We start from the raw sequence: 25,039 nt of genomic DNA, 5'->3' as shown, positions 1-25,039 counted from the left end.
TTATATTAATTTGCTGTAAAAAACAGTTGACACAGTAGGTGTCGTTTACCGCCATCTTGCAAGTTATTACAACATTGATATAATAGCTAAGTCGTATGTTACCATAATAGTCTTAAAATTTTGACATTAATATATTGCATGCTATAAAAATACATTTAGATACTAGTATATGTTGACTTTGATATTTCGTATGAAAACATAATTATCTTTTAACATTATTATTAATACTGGCGTATGGCGAAAAACAGAACCCCCCCCCCCCCAATGTTTTAATTTTTTAACCAATTAGTATTGTCACAATGCCTATCTTAGTCAGTTTATACTTATCACTTTAAAGCTTTCCTCTGAAACAGGACTACAGACTGAAAACTTGATTTATTGATTTACAGGAAAGTTCATTTAAAATTCTAGAGAAAGTTTTAATTTACTCATTCAAAATATAAAACCATGTTAATGCATAATGTGCCATACCTTATACATTATCAAACATTTTGTCAGTGAAGTTCTTTGTTTTCCATATTAACCAAGTTAATAGTTTCTGTTTAAAATATTTGGTCGGCAAACACAAATTCGTGCATGTTTATGCAACTTTGCGATGGATAAACCATTGGTTTTAATTTTAATTTCATTTGGCTTTCCCTAATTCTTTTTTTTTTTTTTATTAAATTTGAGCCCAAAGCCCAAAACGTGGAGAAGAAATCCTATTTTTGGAGAGACTCTTCTATATAGTACATGTAGCTTCCCCCGGGGGAGGGCGGAAGGCTACTATATAGCAGGTTTTCCGAGAAAAGCTATTATGGTTAAAACCTGCTATATAACAGCAGTACTCCATTGGATGGCCTGAGGGAATGTCTAGACTAATTGCACAACAAAATCAGGTACCAAATCTAGGTTTCTACCAGCGACTTCTGGGTAACTAGCCCAACAAAGGTCGTATAGCTTTGCTTTTAGTATGTTTATAAATATTTATAAAATTTAAAAAAAATCCTAGAAAAAATTACCTTGATAACTTTGATAGCGACATGCTTGTCATAATGAAAAATAATGTTCTTTTAGTTTTGTTATAAAAGGACCATTGAAACCTTCACCATACGTGATAGCAAATATATAAGATAAAGAAGCGATGTTTAATATCCTAAATTATGATTTATAGATGAGATCAAGCCAAATAACTGCTTTAAGAATTAACAAAATCAAGTCATATTACTATGATGAAACAGTTTAAGATTTTTTCAACGCACTGTTAATGATATGTCAAAGCTTTCACAAAATATGCACAAAGAACATATTGAGCTTACTGCTGCTAATGTTGACGTATTGTACGGCGGTCCCCGTCCCACACATACCGGTATCTCCTGATTCACACAAAAACTCTGTGAAGATGTCTTCACTGGTAAGGTTGTATGTGATGACGCTGGAGCGTGTGTACTGACAACCAGAAGGAGAAGCCTTTGAGTGGATCGGGGTCTGAACCAATCCTGTGAAACTAAATTCACCATCTTTTCGGGCACACCATCTGATAGTCTTAAATGACATCATAAAACTCCTTTAATCCAGGCAAATATGTTAAGGTATGATTAGAGTTTGTAGTGGGTAGATTTAAATCTCCCAGTCTTCATAAACTAGATCAGCGGGCAATCACTCTAACGTAAGACGACTTTAAGATTTATTATTTTTTCGCTAAAGAAAGTTAGATTACGATTTTAATGATTACCTGAATTAACAGAAATAATACTGGATCGTAAACTAGTAAGATTTTTTTGGGAGCATGATGTTATAAGTTAGTGAATGTCGGTATGTAGGAAATGAATTGAGCTGGGAAAAATCTTCAGAAATCAGGTTGAATGTTCATACTACCAATATCTTGAATTTTTTAAGAATTTGATAACATTGAACTTGACCGTAAGACCATGCTTAGAAGTTACAATTCTGAATTTTTTTTTCTCCTGCAAAACTGCAATGGTCAATTTTTGGCCATCTATCATTATATCACTTTGTAATTTATATTAATTTGAACGTATATGTATGATGGCATACTTTTCTCTATTTTGTGCAGTTATTTTCCCACCAAATATGTCGACATGGGGGATAAATATGTTTGCATGTAAGATAATTATGTCAATTTGCAACATAATATGTTGACATGCTAGAAAATTGCAATTAGAATTTTTTTTCCAAAGTCTTTAAAGAAATAACAACCCTCGAATATCACCTTCTTTTGACTATCAACATGCTAAATGCTTCCTTTTTATGTTGACATGCCAAACAAATATGTTGACAATAAACGTTTTTTGACATGCAAATTATTTTGGTTGACATGCAAGTTATCTTAGCTAACAAGTTGAATGTTTGTATTAATATGTTGCATGTAAACCTATTTATCTTGCATGTCAATATAGCTATGTTACATGTCAACATGAATTAGTTGCATCAACATATATATTCATCATGTGATCATAAATAAGTGGTCTCTTGCATGTTGGAATTCATTTGTTGGCGATATTTGATATTGAGTTTTTTTTTTATAAATCTTATCAAATTGCAAACTTCTTGCATATCAACATAGTTATGGTGTATGTTGACATAACTATCTTGCATGTAAAAATAGTTATCTTGCATTTTGAGATATTTTTGTAAAAAAAGAAAAAAAAAACTTGCACACAGGGCGCAGAATTAGGCAACCATATATATGTAATACAAATATATGTAATTCAGATATAAATTAAAAATGAGGACAATTTGAATGCGTTAAGGACTTGATCTGGATTTGGATTCTCATCCTTTCCGATTTTAATTTTGTACCTTTTTTTTTATTTTTATTTTTTTTTACCATTTTACAGTTTACATTTACATTAATTTACGGTCATTTACATTCTTTAGATTTGAATTAAATTTTCAAACTAAAAGCTAAACACCGCTCGTAAATAGACATTGTCTGCCATTTTTCTCTTTCAACATTGCTGTCCCTACAACCCCTATATAAAGCGCAGACCTCTAAACAGTTCAAAGTATTTTGCAGTAGTGGTCTCAACTGTGTGGACGTACATCTTTCCTCGCTGTGTTACTCGGTCGCGATGAAATTATCAAATTTTAAGCACTTTTTTTTTAAGTCAGGAGAGTGCTAACATCAAATTAAGTGGTAAATACAAACAGAATATGCACATATAGTAAGGAATAAATGCATAAAATCCAAAGACCACGAAATGATCACTTCACGTCGGTTACGAGTTTCAGGTGTGCAGTCGGGTGTAACGAAATCGAAGGGTTTATATACCAGGTACCTGTGTGACAGTGCCTGTTTACGAGCAGTGTTCAGCTTTAAAATTTTGTGAAGATTTTAATGTGAAACACAAACTGCCGTTATACTATAATTTCATTCGTACGTACAAATGCTACAGATGTTCATATACTTAGATACATGTAACTTAAATTGGGAGAGGATATTTCAAATCGTGACTTATCTACACTTATAGGAAAATATGCTTACTTTGCTTACGTTATTCCCAATCTCTCCATGGCAGGTTAACTGTATCGTAGTTCCAACAGGAAACTGTCTCTTTGGTGTATCATAGATCTCATTCAGGATCCTCACTCGTGGAAGTTCAATTATGGTTGGTTGGACTAAAACGCATATAAAGCGACTTATTCATTTTTTGGCAGTTATAGCTGATGCTGGAGACAGTTTTCGATGACGGGGCATTGCTAGTATCAATATATTTAGGGAAAGAATATATCCATAAAATCCATAAATTAAAATTAAACAGTCATATCATATTAGATTGCAGACTGTCTTGTGTATATTCGTTGATTATTTCTTTTTTGTTGATAGTGTTCTTGTGAACTAAATCAAAATGACAGAATAAACAAAATATATTATTTTAAACATATTTCATACCAATGTAAAATATAGTGATTGGACTAGTCTCTTCTGTGACAGGGTTAGAAGCAGTACTCATTCCTGACATTTTACAAGAGTACATCTTAAAGTCAGTAGGACACTGCACACTATTTTTATCTATCGTCAATCTCAGTTGTGCAGTTCGTGGAGAGTTTATGTTCCCAGTAACAGAGGCTCGGTTTTGTAAGACGGTGTCCTTCCATTGGACTGGTAATGCTTGTCCTGTAGTTACTGACACTACTTTATCAAATGTGGTACTAGAGTTCTTCAGTATCTGTATGAAGAACACTGAACTGAGTTGTGTAGGGTTAGTGATGGAACACACAATAACCAAATCATTCTTCAGAAAAACAACCGTTTGTGGTTGGGCTTGTATCTGAATGTTTTGGGCAGATGCTGGTGATAAAAACAGAAAAAAATTTATAAACAATAAAAATAACCAATTACACGCGCAATCCAGTAATAGGGGTTTATATACTAACGTTAGTATAGTATAAAACCTGATTTGGTTAATTGGTCAACCAAACACGTAAGCACACAATCAATTTACATAGCTTAAAGACGTAGTCAGTCATAAGAGATTTTACAATATATAGACGTGTGAATTTAAACTGTCGAAATGATAGAAATACATATAGTATAATAGAGCTCGACAATGTAAGTTAAACTGACCATGTAATAAAATAACGCAATAACCATGCTTTATAATTTATTTTGAAGAAGGAACGAAACTGTTAGTAAAAACGTGATATGTGTAACGCCAGGTGATTTTAACAACGCACTTTTGACAATCCTCTTTTTCTTAAATATTTTTTTTTGTGTCTATTTATAGATCTCAAACAGTGACACTTAATTTGTATTTTATGAAAGATGTCTACAGCAAATTAATTGATTACTTACCGAATACACTAGTAGAACATAGTAGTATCGCACAAACGAGTACCAGTTTCATTTTTTTCAATTTTGCGAAAATACTTCCTGGTTATCAAAACAACGTGACAATCAACATTATGTAAGAAAGATATTGCCTCTGACAGGTAAAAAGTGATGAACCGCTCCTATTCAACTGAGAGGCCGTTTTATATTAATGTCAGAATGCGAGAAAATCGTGTTGACATGCGATTTTTAATGCACGAAACAGTTATCTCACTTGCTGACATAGATAAGTAGCATCTTAACATCATTATCCTACAGGATGACCTAAGCAATGTGTTACAGGTAACATATATATCTCGATTGTTTACATAAATATCTTACTTTCATGGCAACATATTTACATGCTTACATGGAGACATAATTAACTAACATGTTGACAATTATTTTGACAAGTTGCACCTGGCAACAAAAACGACTTCGACTGTTACAAAGCTAAATGTGGTTATTCTTATTAATAAGCTCTAACATCTCTTATAGAACAAGGTCTCAAGGGCTACGAAGTAAAAAACACTTTTGTTAGCAGTAATGTCTTCTCGGAAACAGGTTAAAAGATTTGCATGCCTATCACAGGTTGTTCTCCTTGGCGACAAAGTTAGATGAAGTTATATATAACATGTTTGCCATTATGTTGAATATGAAAAATTGCCTGTTTGCTCACTCACATAAATTTAATTCTAATTGGCGAATTCATACAAAGTTGTGGGTTTAAAATGTACCTCATTATCAGATTACATTCTACCTATTTATATTATATTTTTTCCTACCCCAACACCAAAGACTTAAAAACTCACACCTCCGTACGTTCGCCTTTAAGGCGAAGGGCAAACAGCCATCGTGCAAACAAAAACTGTCTGCAAAATAAATCATCAGATATTTTCTATTAGGGCCCAGCTCTGTGGGCGCCCTATACTGATAAGTCTGTCTGTCTGTCTTTCCGTCCGTCCGTCTTTCAGTCCGTCTTTCCGTTCGTCTGTCTGTCCAAGATTGCTTGTCTGGAGTATATCGTCTACCCTTTTGGCCCAGTCTGACTCATACTTCACACACAGAGTGCCTTTGTGTAAAGAGTGTGCAGTGACCTTAAACCATGTATCTAGTTTTAAGGTCATAGCAGGTCATAGCAGAAATATAAATAAAAACCTTGTCCGGAGCATATCCTCTCTCCGCTTGGCCCAGTCTAGTTCATACGTCAATCAATAATCATAATTCATAGTGTCTATGGTCATAGAATATGCAGTGATCTTGAAGTGATCTTGAAGTTTGAATCCTTTCTTCAGAGCATATATACTTTCCACTAAACTCTATTCAGTTCATACTTCAAATAAACAGAGCTTATGAATAACCGGTTTTTAGTAAACTTGACCAATTTTTAGGTCAAAAGTGAAGGTCATAGCAGAGTTATATAAAAAAATCCATGTCAGGAGCATTATCTTTTTTTCTCACATTTTATTAATTATAGAACAAAACATGAAGAGACAAAGACAAACATATACACACACATTCATCGCACGCACGCACGCACGCACGCACGCACGCACGCACGCACGCACGCACGCACGCACACACACACACACACACACACACACACACACACACACACACACACACACACACACACACACACACACACACACACACACACAGTCAAAATGTACAAAGTCTAGAAAATTATACACTAGTAGTTATCATTTTGAAAATATTTCCATTGTTTCGGATGATAAATTGAGGAGAAAAATTGAACCCCAAAAAAGTAACTAAGTAAAGAACAATACATTATTCAAGTGATGTAATAAAGTTATCAAGCACACTCCATCTTATAGTGAATTTATCTGACATCATTTGAGTAGCATATACTTTTTTCTCCATCAAATAATATGAATATGTTGAATTTTTGAGTTCACTGATAAAAAGACATGAGCTTTTTCCTGATTTGTAAAATATGTTTTTCTTTGTTAACAAAATCGATAAATTAAGAATATTATTTTTTCTTTTGTATAACAAAACATGATTCAACACAATGAAAAATGGACATTGAAGTGACAATAGACTGATATTAGGTATTCCAACTGCAACCACAGTTGTTTACTCTTATTACAGTAAAAAAAACCCAAATGTTCACTTGACTCAGAATCAATTGTGCATAAATTACATTGTTGTTGTTAGTTATTTTACAATTGAATAAATACATATTTGTATCTAAAATTCGGTGAAGTATTCTATATTCCAGCCATATCAGCTTACTGTCTTTTGTGTATTTAAAAAGTGCATAACATATTGCTTTCCAACAGAATGAGTCATCAAGGTTAAATAACGTTTTCCATTTTCCTTCTTGTTTGACAATAGTATATGTATTATATTTACTTATGAAGACATTATATACATTTTTGTTGCTTTTAATAAGATTAGAAATGTATCTTGGCAAAATAGGCAACGTTTTATCCCATTCATTAACATTGTTCAAAAATAAACAAAGGAATCTTTTAAGTCCAAGTATAATGGTGAATGGTAAATTTACAGTGAAATCATTGAACTGAATAAAAAAACTTTTGAATTTTTTTTGAAATATTTCTTGAGTTATCAGATGCCATCTGGAAAAATTTTGAGACTCTGCTTTTTGTAATTACACCAAAAAGAGTATTCAGTAAATCATCTGTAGATTGTAAAATTCTTCAGAACAATGACAATTTGAGTGATTTAATATATGATGTAAGTTGTAAGATATGATGTATGATGAAGTGTACCATTTGGAGTCTCCCATCAGTATATTTCTGAACTAATAATGATCTTGATACCTTATTATTTTTTTTATTCCAAATAAATTGAAAAATAAGTTTTTCAAGTTTTGTTATCCACTGTTTAGAGGATGTAGGCAAAGTTATAAACAGATGGGTCAGTTTGGGTAATAAAAGTGATTTAATGACCGTTATTTTCCCTAAAGGAGTCAACTGTCATTTAGTCCAGTTATTTATTTCTTTGATAATTGATGCAAGTTTTTGTTCAAAGTTCATTTCTGTAATATTAGTAAGACTTGAGTTAAATTTAATTCCTAATACATTGAAATCTTCGTTTGTCCATTGTATTTTAAAGTTTGGACATAAAATTTCACTGCTTCCAGATTTTGATTCTATCCAAATTGCCTTTGTTTTTCCAAAGTTAGGTTTTAATCCCGAATATTTTTAAAGTTAAAAAGCGGATCTAAGGCTGCTTTTAAACTTTTCTCTTTTCATCTAAAACCATTATTGTATCATCCGCATATTGAAACAAACAGTATTCTTTTTGTATATGTATACCTCTAATATTTCTATTTTGTCTTTTCATGATACCCATTATTTCTACACTTATATTAGATAAATAGGGTGAAATGTGATCACCTTGTCGACACTCACGCCCAGTATTAGAAAATTCAGAAAAATTCCATTTTGAATTACACATAGTTTAGCAACTGTATAAAGTGTTTTACCCATCTTATGATATTGAAGCCAAAGTTACTTTTTTTTAATGATTTATACATAAAAGAACACGATAGAGTCAAATGTTCTTTTCAAAGTCTATAAGTAAAAGCACTCCTGGTATTTGCCTTAAATTTGATTCTTGCATAATATCATATACAAAACGAGTATATTCCACAATAAATCTGCCTTTTAAGAATCCTTTTTGGTTTTCATTTATGATATGGTTAATACTTGTTTTAATCCATTTGCAATACATGCTGATATAAGTTTATATGGTACATTTAAAAATGATATTGGTCTCCAGTTTTTTAAGTATTCCCTACATTTGTCTCCTCTTGGTATAATTGATATAATTCCTAGTTTTGGGGTAGTAGAAAACATACTCTTTTCAAAGCCTTCATTTGCTGACATTAGCCAAAAATGAGAAATATCTTTCTAGAAAAATATAGAATTCTGCGATAAAGCCATTTGGGCCTGGTGATTTATCATTTTTCATATTTTTAATAGCGTTAAGTGCTTCTATACAAGTTATTTTTCCTTCTAGTTTTTCAGCCATGGTATTGTTAAGGTTTATTAACTAAGTGCCTATCAACTATGTCTTCTAGATTAACAGAGCATAATTCATTATCTTTATTGCTGTATAATGTCTGATAAAAAGTTTTAATTTTTGGAAGTGTTTCTTGTTGATTTGTAACTGTAATCCCATTATTGTCTATGACTTTGGATACTGTTTTATTTATGTAATTTCCTTTTTTGGAGTACAATGAAATATTTTGTCGGTTTTCACCTTCCTCAATCATTTTGCAAAAGAGTATATTCATCTTATTTCTTTTTTTCTAGAGCTATATTTTAGAGTATATCCTCTAATCTGTTGCAAAATCTGCTCAAAGAATGACTGATAATCAATATTTAGGTGGAGATTTGAATCTGGTATGTGCTCTACAGCTTCTTTTGGGTTTGGTGTTTCTGTGTACTGCTGTTTTAAAGATGCTATAACTTTTTTTATCCCATCTATGTATTCCCGATCTTTTATAAGAGAGTAATTGAATTTCCCGAATCCCTATCCTTTTTCAAAGTTTGAGAAAACAATATCAATAAATATAATTAAATGATCTGATCTGTATCCTATTTCTTTGCTTGTGTTATGAACAAAATTTAATAGTTGAGATGAGACTAAAAAGAAATCTATTCTATCTTTTTTACTTGATGGACCGAACCATGTATATCGTTTCAGATTCTCATGTTGATTTCTCCATGAGTCTTTCAAATTTAATTTTTCTTTTAAGTTAACTAACACTTTTCTGGCTATGGGGTTTCCTATGCGTTTGTAATTATTGTAAAGAATTATCTTGAACCGAATTAAAATCGCCTCCTATCACCACAAAATCTCCACATATTCTCTTCCTTTTCTTTAATCTGGTTCATACTTTACTCGCATAGTGTCTTTGATGGTATTCATTGACTTTATATGATGTTTGAAGATTAAGCGTCAAGGTCATATCAGCTCCAACAAAAATCGTTTTTAAAGAGCATATATATACTCTCCACGTAGTCCTTATTGGCTAATACTTTTCTTGAACAGAGCTTTTTGGTTAATGGCGTGCATTGACCTTGAACCAAGTCAAAGTGAAAGCCATATATAGCAGATCTCCTTACAATTAGATTTAGACCATGGATTATTTCCCATTTAATTAATCTATTCAGATTGAACAAAAATGCCTAAATGTAAGTGGTTATGAGACTGAATTAGACGTTCTATGCCAGGTGGAAAATTTCGAAGTTAAAGCTCAAGGTCTAAGCAAATTTCTCTGAAATTCTTTTCATCATATTTCCACTATGTTAGCGGGACCCTTAGAGATGGTCACCATCTCAATATTGTTTAGTTTGATCTTTGATTATTTTACTTTGTATTAAAGAAAAGGTCAGGCACATGTTCTTCTCTTATGAGTGACCAATCATCGTACTAAGTAAATTATTTTTTTTATTTTCTATTAGATTCCAGACCCACCCACCCCTGGAAATATACTGTTTGTTGCCAACACACGCCAGAAACAGGTGTTTACGCCCCAGTGATACTTGTGTAAAAATAGAATTCAATTTTCGCCGCTCAATTAAACACAGACCGCAGTATAAAATATCAATTTAATCTTATTTTTTTATTTAAAGACAAAGAAATTATTACATTTTGGTAAAACCCTCTGATGAGAGTTGAAAAACAGAACTGATTTCAGTTTAATAGACTTAAATTTTATCAATTATAAGAAAAACTAGATACGATCTCGTTACGAGTAACGAGTAGGTCTTCCGTTCAATATTTTAAACTATTCGATTAAAATATCAATGAAATTTCAGAATTCACCCTCAACCACTTCCTTTTAGATAATGTATACGATTGTCAGTATCCTTTAAAATGCTTAACAAAGAGTTTTGCTTTTTAACATACAGCACATTAAAGATTTAAGATTTTAGTCCCCTAAAATCTCTAAATACGTCATCAATGGGTTTTGAAATGAGTTTTATAAACTGATATTGCTGCGATCAACAACTTTGTTTCAAAAATGCATTACAAAATCTTGATCATTTTTAACGTATGAGTAATAGAGTTTAGGAGTCTATTTGCCCCTAATTTAAGGGGCCAGCCCCTTTTTCTTGATTTTATACGAAAGGTCTCATGAATACTAACATTTTTTTTTCTTACATCCATCTAAAATTGATGATCACTTTTGAGATACAAATGATTGAATATTTTAGGGGCCGGCTCTCTAGATCCTTAATGGGGACAGAAATTCGTGTTTTGATAAGTAGAATCAATTTAAATCATTTAATCAAACATGTTCTCTTCTTTGATGTCTAACAAAATATGTATACTTCTTTAGTTATTTTTCGTCAAAGTTTAAGTACTTTGGCCCCTAAAAATCCCTAATTACGTAATAAATGGGCGTGGCAATGATTTTTTCTATAATGCATTACAAAATCTTTATCGTTTTTAAATTATTTGTAATAGAGTTAACGAGTGCCTTGGCCCCTAAAAAAAGGGGCCAGCCCCTTTTTCTTGATTTCTTTGAAAAGGTTTTAAGAATACAAACATTTTTGTTCTTACACCAATGTAAAATTGTTGATCACTTTTGAGATACAAATGATTGAATATTTTAGGGGCCCGCCCTCTGGACCCTTAATGCGGACAGAAATTCGTGTTTTGATAAGTGGAATTAATTCAAATCATTTAGTCAAACATTTTTTCTTCTATGATGTCTAACAAAATATCTCGTCAAAGTTTAAGTACTTTGGTCCCTAAAAATCCCTAATTACGTAATAAATGGGCATGGCAATGATTTTTTCTAATAGATATTGGTGCAATCAACAATATCGTTGCTCCGATAATGCATTACAAAATCTTTATCGTTTTTAAGTTATTTGTAATAGAGTTTACGAGTGCCTTTGCCCTTAAAAAAAGGGGCCAGCCCCTTTTTCTTGATTTCGTTGGAAATAACTTTTAATTCTCTACCACTTTTGTTATATATATCTTTTTTTTTTTTTTTTTTTTTTTTTTTTTTTTTTTTTTTGCAGTTTTTCATTTTATAATACACTGTACATATAACACATTCATACACACATACATACAAGTCATGATCTCATAATTTTTGAAAACTATTCAAGTTGATACAATTTTGCATAAACTGAAATGAATAAAGCTCTTGAAGTTAAATATTAAGAAAAAGATTTTTCCATTCAAACCATCTATCATTATGTTTATCATAAGAAGAGTTTCTTATAGCAACACATTTTTCTATTTCATATCTAAAGTTTAAGTGACATAGTAGACCTGCAAATATTGGAACTTTTTTGTTGTACAGACATGTTATATATATCTTAACAAAATATCAACTGATAAAAAGATACAGATCAAAAATCTTTATCGTTTTTAAGTTATTTGTAATAGAGTTTACGAGTGCCTTTGCCCTTAAAAAAAGGGGCCAGCCCCTTTTTCTTGATTTCGTTGGAAATAACTTTTAATTCTCTACCACTTTTGTTATATATATCTTAACAAAATATCAACTGATAAAAAGATACAGATCAAAACGTTTGAAAATTTTTAATGAAAATTCGTACTCAATTTTCGTGCCCAGGCGAGCTCCAAGAAATGGTGCCACTGGCATAAAACAAAATAATAGTGCACAACTTCAGACTATAGACTACCTATCCTGAAAATTTCATAGTCATATCTCTAATAGTTTCTGAGATCAGCTCTGCACAAAATAGGTTGTAAAAAAATAGAAAATCCGCCGTAACTCGGTACCGGAAGTGACGATTTCAAAATTTAAAAAAACGTCTAGAATTATTGCCTTTGGCAATCATCTGTGAAAAAATGGTCAAAATCAGCCGAATAGTTTCTGAGAAATCGCGTGCACAAAATTTGTGGAAAAAAATAATAATAAGAAACAGTACCAAAACAATAAGGTCTTCCGTTTCCAACGTCATCACACTTTTTGAGATGTCAGATAAACATGAACTAAAGCATAATTTAGCATCAGTAAACTGTACTTTTTTGTTAGAAGTAAAATATTTGTAGGCAGAAATTTGTTTATCTTGTTTAATTTTATTGTCAACTGTGTCAGGAAAGTAAAACTACAAAAACATTTTAAATTAATTGTTGGGATAAGAAAATTTATAGCATTTAGACATACAACTGAGAGAACAGTCAGAAAAGTGTTATTTCCCCTTAGCATAGATATAATGTATAAAAAAATAGGAAATTAAGGATAAAATTAAGCTGCAAAATTATCTTGAACTTAACAATATTTCTAATTGCATCCATGAGATTACGTTCACATAAAATAAATAAAACTATCTTGCACAAATTTTAAAGAATTCAAAGTTTTACAATAAAGTATAACGTCACAGAACACTGGATCTACTTTAACTTATTTTTGTTTACTAATGCTTACAGACATCGGCGCACATGAGAAAACCATCAGAGGTCGTCACTGATTGTTCAACAGGACGTCCTGTGATGGCTGGTATGACGTCAGACTCGATGATGGATACACTAGCATTAGGCAAGACATAAATATAACGACCGACTATCATCTTCTGCTGTTTATCTTTACTCTTTTAAATATTTACTATTGATATGATCTATAAATCTATATTTCTATACTATGCATTATTAATTCATTAACATAAATCAATTGGAAAATATGCACGCAGACACATATATTTCAATTACATTTTGCGATTTTTTCGCATTTAGAGAAAAAATTTGATTATGAAATATGAACATATTTACAATACCAAAGAATGTATTTGGCCAGGCCTTGGTACATGTATTTGTAATTAGTTATATGTTTTTATTCATTAAATACTTACATTATACATCAATAATTCAAAGAAAGAAATATATGTCGAACTTAAGTAATTTTTAGGAATGTTCAGTTTGTCGCTCTTGTTTGCAACAAACCGAACTTTTTTTTTTTAATTGAATTTTCACATATTCACATACCATAGCATAAACATTCATATAAATATATGTTGCAATGTATACATATACATTAAATTTATAGTATTTGTTTGATAGATATAATCACTATTTTGATATAAAGCATATATGTACATATATGTATTACTTCTCAGAATAGTAACGATATAATTTGAACAAGTTGTGGTATAAATATATATGTGAAAAATGGTTTTCTTTTTAGAAAAAAAAAGGAAAAGAAAAAATTCAAAGATACAGAGCAAAAAAAAAAAAATAATAATAATAAGAAACAGGGACATTAAGGAGAGAATAAAGATGGTGATGAATGTTCCAAACGTTGAAATATATCTTTCCAATAAATATCAAACAAATGATAATTACAGTTTTTCATAAGCAAAAGTTTTTCAATAAACAGTCTTCTGGTTATAGATTTCTTAATGTTTTCTACATTTAGCCTTGATGTTTTCATTTTAGTTTGCAGAATACATTGTTTTGTGAAAAGAATGATTGAATTTTCCAACCTATGAATATCTCTATTATCAAATTTTCCAAAAAGGATGGAATATTTGTCAAAATTTGTTTGTAAACCAAAGATATCTGTCATCCATTTCTCCAAATCAATCCAAATTCTTTCACTAAATAACAGTCAACATAAATATGTTCTATATTCTCAGGAGTCTGTTGACAAAAGTAACACAGTGGAGAATTTACTATCCCTACTCTATGTAAATGATAATTGATTGGCAAGATCCTATGTAATAGTTGGTATCGAACTTCACATACATCTAAGAAGCGGTGATATATTCTCATTGCATTTTCCCTATTCTCAATTGCTACCATACGTTCATATATTTAAAATTTATTCAGATACAAAATCTAAAAACTCATTATAATAGCCTATGGATGATGCAAACATTTATATAAATTGATGTGAAAATCAGATGAGTACAATTTCATTAGCAAATGACCATACAATCACGCTGTGTCTACATTTTATACTATCATATATGTTGTGACTATCTGTCGATGTTTGTGCAATAGTTTAAGTAATTTAGCATTATAATAGAAAACTATAAAGCCGTGTTTCCATAGGATGAGAGATAAAAAAAATCAAACACACATAAACACATTAATATAACAAAGAGTTACTGCTGTGTTTTGATTTTCTCCTTGATTGGTTTATTTGTATTGTATTAATCTTGGAATATTGGTGGTCTGGGTATTCTGAATTGCATTTATTGAAGTATATTGGTGGTCTGGGGTAAGGCTTGCTTGGTCTATCTCCAGCTGTCGGTTTATCGTATGCAGCTCGGTGTATTGGTTATCTGGGGTGTAAGCGAACTGACCTGCCACCGTTGATATGGAATTTAGCTCTGTATACAGGTGATCCTCAGTGGGACCCGGTTTTGTGTAGTGGTCTTCACTTTTATTTGATATTCGACCTCTACCATTATGATTTTGATAAACTCTTTCGTTCATTTGTTGTTGACGAAGATACCGCCTTTAATTAAAATTGAGAATAATTTGTTTCATGCTAATTAATGTTTTGTAATATGGTGAGGAATGTCAAGACTAGTACTTTCATTTGATTTACGATATATCAAAAACTAATAAATAGTTTTAAAATCGATGTGAATGTGATAATTACAAATTAATTTGATTATACTCATATTAGTAAATGTTTACTGGCTTAAACTGACTTTAAGCTTATTCAATAGGAAATAAGTTGTATTTTTATTACGTATACCTCCAAATAATGGCTAGAATAATCGTAAAAACGACAACTGTTCCAACTGTGCTTCCAGACAAAAAAGGAACCAGAATAGAAGATTGCACTTGATTTGAAAAAGAAATTTTTTTTTAATACAACCAAACACAACTAACGTTTCTTTGAATAAAAACATAATTATGGCTCATTACATATTAAAACAACTTCTCAAATCAGCTATATTACTTGATAATTGTTGATAACATGATGCATAAGAAGTATATTAAACAAATAGGCGAAAAATATTAGTAATTTTGTATAAAAAACATGATTTTCAAAAATTAAATTCAGTAAACACGAACAAAGGTCCCATAGATTCGAACTTACGAACTCATGAGCCCGATACCTTAACCATTGAGCCATGATGATATATAACCGAATTCATTGATACAAAATTTTAAACAAAACATTTAAATCGCCATTTTGTGCCGTAGAATCTTAAGAGAACTCGATAGTCGGAGCCATTTTAAGACTCTATTGACCTCCTTTAAAAAGAGAGTTCTTTAAAAGATGTTTAAATTTAAAGGTAAAAAATACGTATTTTTTCTTTACTAAATAACAGTCTGTAGCTAAAAAAGTATATTATAAAGAATATGATATGCAATAAAATTCTGAAAAATACAACTCAAATTCTTTTAAAATATTATGTTGATGGTTAATTTGTTGACTATCCAGCCTCCAGATGTAGTGAGGTACTTTAATGGGGTAATTGAATAAAAAAAAATCTTGTTGACCATTTTCTTTTCTGTGACTTGACCCCCTGACAATAATACGTACCATCTACTGCACGAGAGTTGGTGGTTCCAGATACTTCTGTAGAAGGGAAAAAGAAAACGATATATTTATTTAAAGTTCACCACTACAATGGTACAGTTTGCTACAAAACCATTCGCATTAATATATGAACACCTATAATCAAACTACTGAAAGTACTGTTAGACGCAGGCATAATTAAGGAAGAAATAAAATTTATATGAATCTATTTTTTCAAATCCCAAGCTATAAAGGGTTTGGGCATAAAGACTTTCAATCGTATTTACGTTTTTAACACATTTTATTAAGATTGGACCTACCTTGAACTACTTCTAGAATTTTACATACGCGTGCTCTTGATATGGAATACACAGAAACAAATATTTTCTAGAACAGTTAAAATTTTAACATTTACCATGATAACTAATTATTCGATTTACGTACCTATATTCAAGATAAAATAATGAATACAAATCTTGAAGATATATTTTTGATCTTTGCCCCTGTTTGAAAACCCTTAAAGTAATCTCAATCTCGCAGAATTGTCTTTTTTTTCTTTCATCTTTCTTCTTTTTTTATTTTGCAGAATGTATGATTCAATGAGGGAGAGTGATCAAATATATTTTTTAAGAGTTTAAAAAAAATACATACATTTAATTAAGCTACTTTTAATATTATAGTGATCTTGTAAATGTAATGTCTCATTTATAGTATGGCATTCGAATTTGTTTGACTGATACAATATATGCGCATGCCAGTTAATCATAAAAATCTACAGAGTGGGTGAGCCCCCCCCCCCTTTTCAAATTTGACTATTGAAGAGATTTTGCGTAAACGACATTCTCCCATTCTCCCAATGTAAAAAGTGATTTTTTTAAAAAATATAATTTATTGCATCCAGTTTTAATTAAATTTATTTATTTATATCTATGATACCTTCTTTAAAATTGATACAGCTTGTGTTGCTGTCTTTAGAAAATTCCTAGACCGATTTGCATGAAAATTACAGGACTGATAGAACTTAAAACGTACTAAATATTGTACAATTTTTGACTGATGACGACACTTCCTGTTTAATGACCAAGTTATTATCTAGGGACCATTTTGTCCACGTTTCTTCTTCAAAACTAATTGTGATAGAAACCTGAAAATTTCATGGATAATAGATGAATGTCTCGAGATGCTCTCTCTCTCTCTCTCTCTCTCTCTCTCTCTATATATATATATAATATAATATATATATATAATATAATATATATACATATATATTAAAAATGTGCAAGGCGTCTGAGCTCTCTCATGCTAAAATTGGCACCAATTTTTTTCACAAAATTTTCGTACATTTTCTGCACTGTTTTTAAAGTGTAATAATTTCGTTGAAATATGTAACGAAAAAGTTGTTCAGATTTACATGGAGTTTATTCAGAGTGAATGTTTTCTCAAATTAGGGACCAAGAGAGCTTTAATGTAGTCAATTATAATTCTTAACTAAGGAATAATTTGTTATTAATTACACGATATATGCAAAAATGTTCATTGTACAGCTGTTTCTCTATACAGTACAATACAAAAATCATATGTTACGTAATTATGGGTTTCAAGGGACAACAAGTCCAAAACTTAGATTATTAATATCTAAGAAATAAGAAATATATTGAAAAGCAATGAAAAAGAAAAGTTGATCACCATAATGTTCTTAACAATCTGCTATCCAAAAATATTTTATGGTGGCCGCTGTAAGGAGTTTAGGGTCGGTCCCTAAAACACAGTTGTTAAGATATCTTAAGACCTGTCAGCAATATTCTTGAAAAGAACTATATATGATATGAGTTAAATTTGGCCCCCATAATTCGCCATTTTTAATAACAATAAAATGTTATGTTATATTTTAGAAGAGTTGATGTAAGATATAATTTTCATCTATTTATTTGATTTATTTCAACTCACTGGCAGTACATACGTCAGAAGAGACGCTATTTCTATAATTCAATCAAAATCAGTCAAAAATTGACATTTTTCTTATCTTTTTATGAATGGGAAATATAGAGCGCGTGCTTGAACAAGGACAATTATTTGGTCACTAGTTAGCCTTGGCTAGATACATCTCTGATTAAAATGCAAAAATGGCGGGAAAATGCTGTCTTTACGCTGTCATATTTCTAAATTGTGGGCAGTGAATCAAAACGAACATTATGTAAAAACTATACATATAACCGTACATAGAAAACGACGAAATACAGTAAAATGATGTTCATTTTAAAGGGCCGTTTTAGGTCCATATCATATATAGTCCTTAAATGAACAAAATAACAAAAAACAAGACCTTTCATTTGACACCAAGAAAAAGAGTCAAGCCCCTCAAATTAGGGACCAAGAGGGCTCTAAAACTTTTTATTAAAAAAACCTTACTGAGCAGAAGGTTGTTATCAAAATTATATCATATGGTACGAAATTAGGGGTTTCAAGGGTCAGAAGTCCAAGACTTTGATGACATATCTGATCACATATAGTGTTTTTAACGATATGCTATACTTTAATTTGTTTACTGGTTTATTGGAGGCCCAGCAAAAATTTTAAGGATCGGCTGCGGTAATACAGTTGTTTGGATATCTCTAGAACGGTCAACAATTCTTGAACACTTGTTGAACAAAACATGTTTATATTAACAAGCCTTTCTATTTGATATTAATAAGAAGAGACTTACCCCTCAAATTAAGGTTCAGAAGGGGTATACATTCTTCGTATAAAAAACTTTTTCCTGAGCTATAAAATGTTATTAATCAAAGAAGCAAAAATATTAAAAAAAAAATTTCAGCTGAATTTAAAATCCGTTCTCAAATCAGACGATGCATTACAGAGATATTAGGATTAAAAATTAGATTTTTCCGGTAATTTTTATCCTTTTATAACCAATAATTTGATAATTGTCAAGTCGTTCCTGAACATTTTCGGATAATTTTCTGTTCAGTCGCTCTTGAAATTTCTAATATTTTTTATTATCTCTTAATTTGTACCAAAAATAATTCGTATTTTATTACGTCGTACCAAGAAGCTTTAGATTGTTTATCTTTGGGTTTCAATTACACTTGTTATTGATTTTCGAAATGAGCTCTTACTGGAACCTTTAGCTTTACTTTAAACTAAAGACCCATTCGTTGCTTTGCAACGAGCTTTACTCTAGTTATAATTATTATTATATTTTTACGTATTTGTTATGTACAAAGTAAGGAGCAAGTGGTGTCACTTTTCAATGTTAAAAAAAATATTTGACCAGCAATTCTGACACAATAAACACATGAATTTATTTTTGATATTAATTTTGAATTGTCATTAAATTAAAATTTATATAATGCCAGTTTCAAAGATATCATGCCTATTGTTTGCATTATGTCATAAGATTTTAATGCACATGCCTATTGATCATTGTGAAGTAATATGTTTATGTTATAACACAACCCTGTCACATGTTTTTAAAACACATTTTCAAGTGCAACAGTCTTATCAGCTTGTAAATCATTCTGACTTCCCAAATCGTTTTGAAATTTATCAACAGCGGCAACCAGCCAGGATTAATCACGCTTTACTGAACGTAGCTAGGGTAATCTACTATATCTGCCAAGTGACAACTGTGTTGTTTACTTTCGTGTTAAAGAGCGAAATCTGGATGTTTGATATATTTGTTTACCTTTAAAGCTTTTCCTTATCCTTATATCAGGCCCTTGAGTAATAAACCCTTTACTGTTTATAGCCAAAACGGAAGTAATCGTAAAATGTAAAGTTAACGAAAAAAGCAATACAAAGATTGCAAATGGCTGTATTTGATTTATTAAAGCTCCATAGACAAATAATCATGATCACATATTAAGGCAATGGTTTTGAATAATCATGTTAAAAAGCAACAGTTGAGGGGGTAGGGAGGGGGGGGGGGGGAGAAGTAATATAGCAAGAGCGGGAGAATAAAGTCTCCCCGCGGGAGTTCTTTCCTTCAAAATTAAAATCGCATGAAGTTAGTCTATTTTATTAATGAATTTAAAAAAAAAATTAACCATGGATTGCCGATCGAAGTTATCTGTCTACGAAGCATGATGAACTCGTCCTGTCATCTCGAGTTCTGTTACCCCGTTCTGGAAATTACTGTCAAATTTTCTTACCTGAGCTGCGTTCAAGATCGTAGCAGCTAGCTTAGCCGCTCGGTCTTAGAAATCTAGTTCTATTGAACGGACCGCTAAGTTCGCCTCTAGGTCCCAAATTTGAAGTTGAAAATATACAACAAAAGACTAATTATATCGACAGTTCAAACGGAAGATACATGTTAAAATTCATTATAACTTAAAGGATGAACAAAATATCACTCAGTAAATAGATTTCATGGTTGTTAGAAAGTGTTGAGCACATGAGTCAGTGGTTATGGGCGTTAGGCCAGTAACCGGAAGGTCGCTGGTTCAAACACCGCTTTAGTCACCTGATGTGTGTTGTGCACATAGACAAGGCACTTTATCTACATTGTCTCAGTCCACCCGGCATAGGTACCGGCTTACGCTGGGGGTTTACCTGCCATGGACTAGTGTTCCATCTAGTCAATGATTCTTATCCGCTTAGCAACACGGCAACCGGGGATAAGCACCGGCCCTATGTGCCTGAATGGCATGGAAAAGGATTTAACTTTGTTACAAAGTGGTAACTAAGGTGTCAATCTTGTTGCTTAGCATATAATATTTAGAGTACGAATATATACGTAGCGGCTAGACTAGCTTGAAATTAAGTTAAATAAATGAAATGAAACAGCCCAAAAGAAGTTCTTAGAACCTCCAATAAGAATACAAAGCTGTCGTAAAAGAATTCTAATAGCTAACCTATAGTGATGTTGACATATTGTATTGCGGTCCCCGTCCCACACAAACCGGTATCTCCTGCCTCGCATAAGAACTTTGTGAACGTATCTTCACTGGTCAGGTTGTATGTGATGGTACTGGACCTTATGAACATACAGCCTGATTGAGAAACCTCGGAGAAGATCGGGGTCTGGGGCAATCCTGTGAAAATAAATTCACCGGCTCTTTGGGCACACCATCTGATGGTCTGAAATAACAGAAGATACATTTACTTTATCAATCTCCAGAAAACCTGCGAAAGTGCAGAAGGCTCATTCAAGATTCGAGACTCAAAATAAAAGATTCAAAATACATTTGTACAAACCCCTTGACGGGTTTACGGCAAACTTTGAATTTTGGTGTTCAAATTCGACAAAGTGGTCAGAGCTAATTATCCTTATATGTCAAAATGCATATCTTTTTTTACTATATCTTATGATTATAAAGGCTGACCTTGAGTTATGCTTTATTTGTCTGTGATTTTGTTAAGATGTTTTCTTCGCCGACAAAATGTCGCAATTGGTAGGTAAGACACAAATTGAACTGGGTAATATTCTAAAAAAATCACACATAAAATTTTCATTTAAAAAATCTTTATTATGTTTTTTGGAATTTTATGAATGTTGACATTACGACCATGCTCTCCAATATTTAGAGTTTTTAGTCTCTTGCATAGCTGCATAATCTACCGTATAGCTATTTTACTAGGATGTAATTTTGGCCTGTTTTTGCAAGTCTTGAAGATTCAAGGAAAAAACCCATCAAAGAACAAACTAAATATTTTGATTTTGATGATGTGTCAAGCTATTTTTATACGTTTTCATATATTGTTACTATAAATTTAGTTAATAATTTCAAATAGCTGTCAGTCGTCGAGTAATAAGCGAGATACAGAGCTCACGAGTCTGTGTTATGTAAACAAAACACAGTTAATTTTTTGATTTACATTTTGAATATTAGAAATAAAAAATCTAAGATTTTGACTAACACTAATGAGAAAAACGCTAAGAACTGAATATGGATGTTCAAAAGGAATAAGCAGAAAAAAAACAACCTTTACATGTATATTGAACCAAAATAAACCCAAATAAAAAACATGGTTCAAGCCTTGTTTTCATAACAAAATTTTGCGAACTCTCTATATTGCTAATAACTCCACGAATGGCACTTAAATTTTGGTTGGAAATTTGAAATGATTTATAAAAACCTTGTCAGCAATAAAATACGGAAAATTCGATTGACCAAAATCGTGACTGCGCCCGTTTAATCTGAGGGGGCATATATGTTACTTTTCGGCAAACATAAAATACTTACTTGGCTTGCGTCACTTCCAACCTCTCCTTGACAGGTTAACTGCATCGCGGTTCCAACAGGGAACTGCCTATCTTGAGTATCAAAGTTCTCATTTAGGACTCTTACCCGTGGCATCTCAATTACAGTTGGCTTGACTGAAACGCACGTCAAGAAACTCGTTATTAATTTTGTTTGGCATTTGCTGTTGATGTTTCATTACCATTACAATGAAAGGACATTGCTGAAACCAATATGTTTTATGTTCACAAAAAATGGATATATTCAAACATTGAAATTGAACAATTATTAATATCATTACTAATTATGTATCCTCTTTTCAAATTTTCTAAGATGTTTTATGTTTGTACTCATATTGTTGTAGTTTTAAATGACAAATAAAAGTGTCAACCTCAAGAAAGTATTTACCAATATAAGATAGTACGATGGAACCTGTCTCCTGTGTGACTAGCCCAGACGAAGCATAGCCTGACATTTTACACATGTACATCTTGAAGTCAGTGGGACACTGCACTCTGGCTTTGTCTATTGTTAATCTCAGTTTTGCGCTGCTTGGAGAGTCTACATTCCCTTTGGCAAAGGCTCGGTATTGTAATGTAGAGTCCTTCCATTCCACTAGTGGTGTTTGTCCAGTAGTTACTGACACTACAGGCTCAAATGTTGTACTAGAGTTCTTCAGTAGCTGTATGACGAACACTGAACTGAGTTTTGAAGGGTTAGTGATGGAACACACAATTATAAAATCATTCTCTCTGTATGTAATCGTCTGGGGGAGAGCTTGTATCTGAATGTTTTGTGCAAATGCTGAAGATGTAAATAAAAAAATTATATATTGACAGATAGTGACAGGTTAACGATATGATGTTTTAATCATAACTTTATATATACTTACTGTATGGGTATTATAATAGTATCATCTTTTATTAAATATATCGATTAACCAAACATTTTGGAAGATAACCATGTTAATTTGATATCAAATTGTCTTAATTTACGCCTAACAATCCTCCTGAACACAACTATGTAAGGAACAAGTACACCTTTTATCTAAATCTATTTTTGAAAACATATAGGTAAAACGTCATGTAAACAGTAACAACTTTTTGTATTCCTATTTCATTATAGTATGTATTTTGTCTGTTAAGATATTAAATATGGTATTTAATTACTGGTTTTGTTTTGAAAAACTGTGAAGAACTGAGTACTTACCCAGTGAACTAGAAGTACACAGCAGTACTGCACACACCACGAAAAGCTTCATGTTTATCAATTTCACGATAATACTTCCTGGTTCTCTACTTTATAAAAAACATGACAATGAAAGGTGTTTAGGAAAGATTTGGCCTTCAACAAGTAAAACAACACTTTTATGTTGACTTATTTATCTTTTGAATAATCGCACGGAACACTTAACTTACTTGAAAACATAAAGAAGACGCATCGTAACATCGTCATCTTGTATATTGACATAAATAAGTCGCATGTCACAAGAAATGAAACAGAATGTATATGTTGCAGTTATTTAAACAATAAGGTAATTCATTTGAGATATAGATAAAAGCAGCAACATTGAAAGAAAAATACATAACCCATTTCAACTGGTTATAAATTATTTTTTCAATGTCGCTACTGTTATATTTTCTGCAATGATATCTATCTTCATAGCCCGTCTGAATCATCGATGAACATTTGTTATTGTATAGTTTTCAGCTATCTTTTGACACAATTATTGATAGCATAAGAAGAGGGGACACTTATCTAAATCATAATCAAAATGAAAGATAAAGCTAATTATTATTTATTAAAAAATGAGTATGGCATTATCATGATAATTTCGAAAACCGAGATTATTCCTAGGTTGCCGAATGTTTCGACCGATCAATAAACTAATTAGAACTGGGTTGTGTAGATTTCAGTCCTGTTGGTTTTTAAAGAGCTGTGAATTATAATCAATTTTCGTATTAAGGAGAGAATCATACTTATTGAATATAAATAAAGTACTAATTAAATTTACATTTAAATCTTGCATGAAGACACGATTTAGTGGCAAAGTCTACAAAAATAAGTCGTATTTTTCAACACCTAAACATGTTTCCACCGTTTCCGTTATCTATCAAGTATTGCAATGATTGTAGTTTTAAAATGGTTTGTGAGATTCATCAACTTTTTATTGGAAGTGACTGCCGCTGTGTTCTGTGAATTATGTTGGAACTTAAATTACCATGAAGCTCAGTTTCAGTCACTTAATAATATATTTCATTCTCAAACAAATGTACGGACATGTTATTATAACCTTTAGATATTACACATATATATCACGAGGAACGTTTTCAGAAATTTATACAATCCTAATTTATTAAATAAAATGTGTGCACAAGAAAATAAGAAAATTGTCAATAAATGTTTGTTTAACATATCAGTAAAGAAAAAATCAAATCAGCGCGTGTATTATAAACAGCTAGAAACGATAAACAGACAAGACGTGAACCAAATTTGTCTCTGGTTTTTCTCTGTTCACCGGTTTAGATTCATAGTGTTCATCTGGATATACTTTGAATCATCAGTATCGTGTGCAAC

At 31.5% G+C, this 25,039-nt stretch overlaps 2 protein-coding genes across 2 annotated transcripts; both read right to left on the bottom strand.

Annotated features, from left to right (window-relative positions):
• Positions 1-1,263: 1,263 nt before the first annotated feature.
• Positions 1,264-4,473, bottom strand: LOC128156134 (uncharacterized). The gene is made up of 4 exons (XM_052818155.1): positions 4,449-4,473; positions 3,896-4,294; positions 3,488-3,621; positions 1,264-1,524 (listed from the first exon to the last, which is right to left on the bottom strand). Exons 1-4 carry the CDS (start codon positions 4,471-4,473, stop codon positions 1,264-1,266), a joined length of 819 nt encoding a protein of 272 aa, XP_052674115.1.
• A 10,451-nt stretch (positions 4,474-14,924) lies between these two features.
• LOC128192002 (uncharacterized) lies at positions 14,925-23,815 on the bottom strand. Its single transcript, XM_052864396.1, has 7 exons — positions 23,672-23,815; positions 22,871-23,266; positions 22,466-22,599; positions 21,134-21,359; positions 16,305-16,340; positions 15,507-15,594; positions 14,925-15,260 (listed from the first exon to the last, which is right to left on the bottom strand). Exons 1-7 carry the CDS (start codon positions 23,721-23,723, stop codon positions 14,939-14,941), a joined length of 1,254 nt encoding a protein of 417 aa, XP_052720356.1. The 5' UTR covers positions 23,724-23,815; the 3' UTR covers positions 14,925-14,938.
• Positions 23,816-25,039: the final 1,224 nt, after the last annotated feature.

Source organism: Crassostrea angulata, chromosome 7 (assembly GCF_025612915.1).
Source record: "Crassostrea angulata isolate pt1a10 chromosome 7, ASM2561291v2, whole genome shotgun sequence".
NCBI classification, from domain to species: Eukaryota; Metazoa; Mollusca; class Bivalvia; order Ostreida; family Ostreidae; genus Magallana; species Magallana angulata.
The sequence above is the reverse complement of the archived record's forward strand: the minus strand, read 5'-3'. Positions and strand labels throughout refer to the sequence as shown.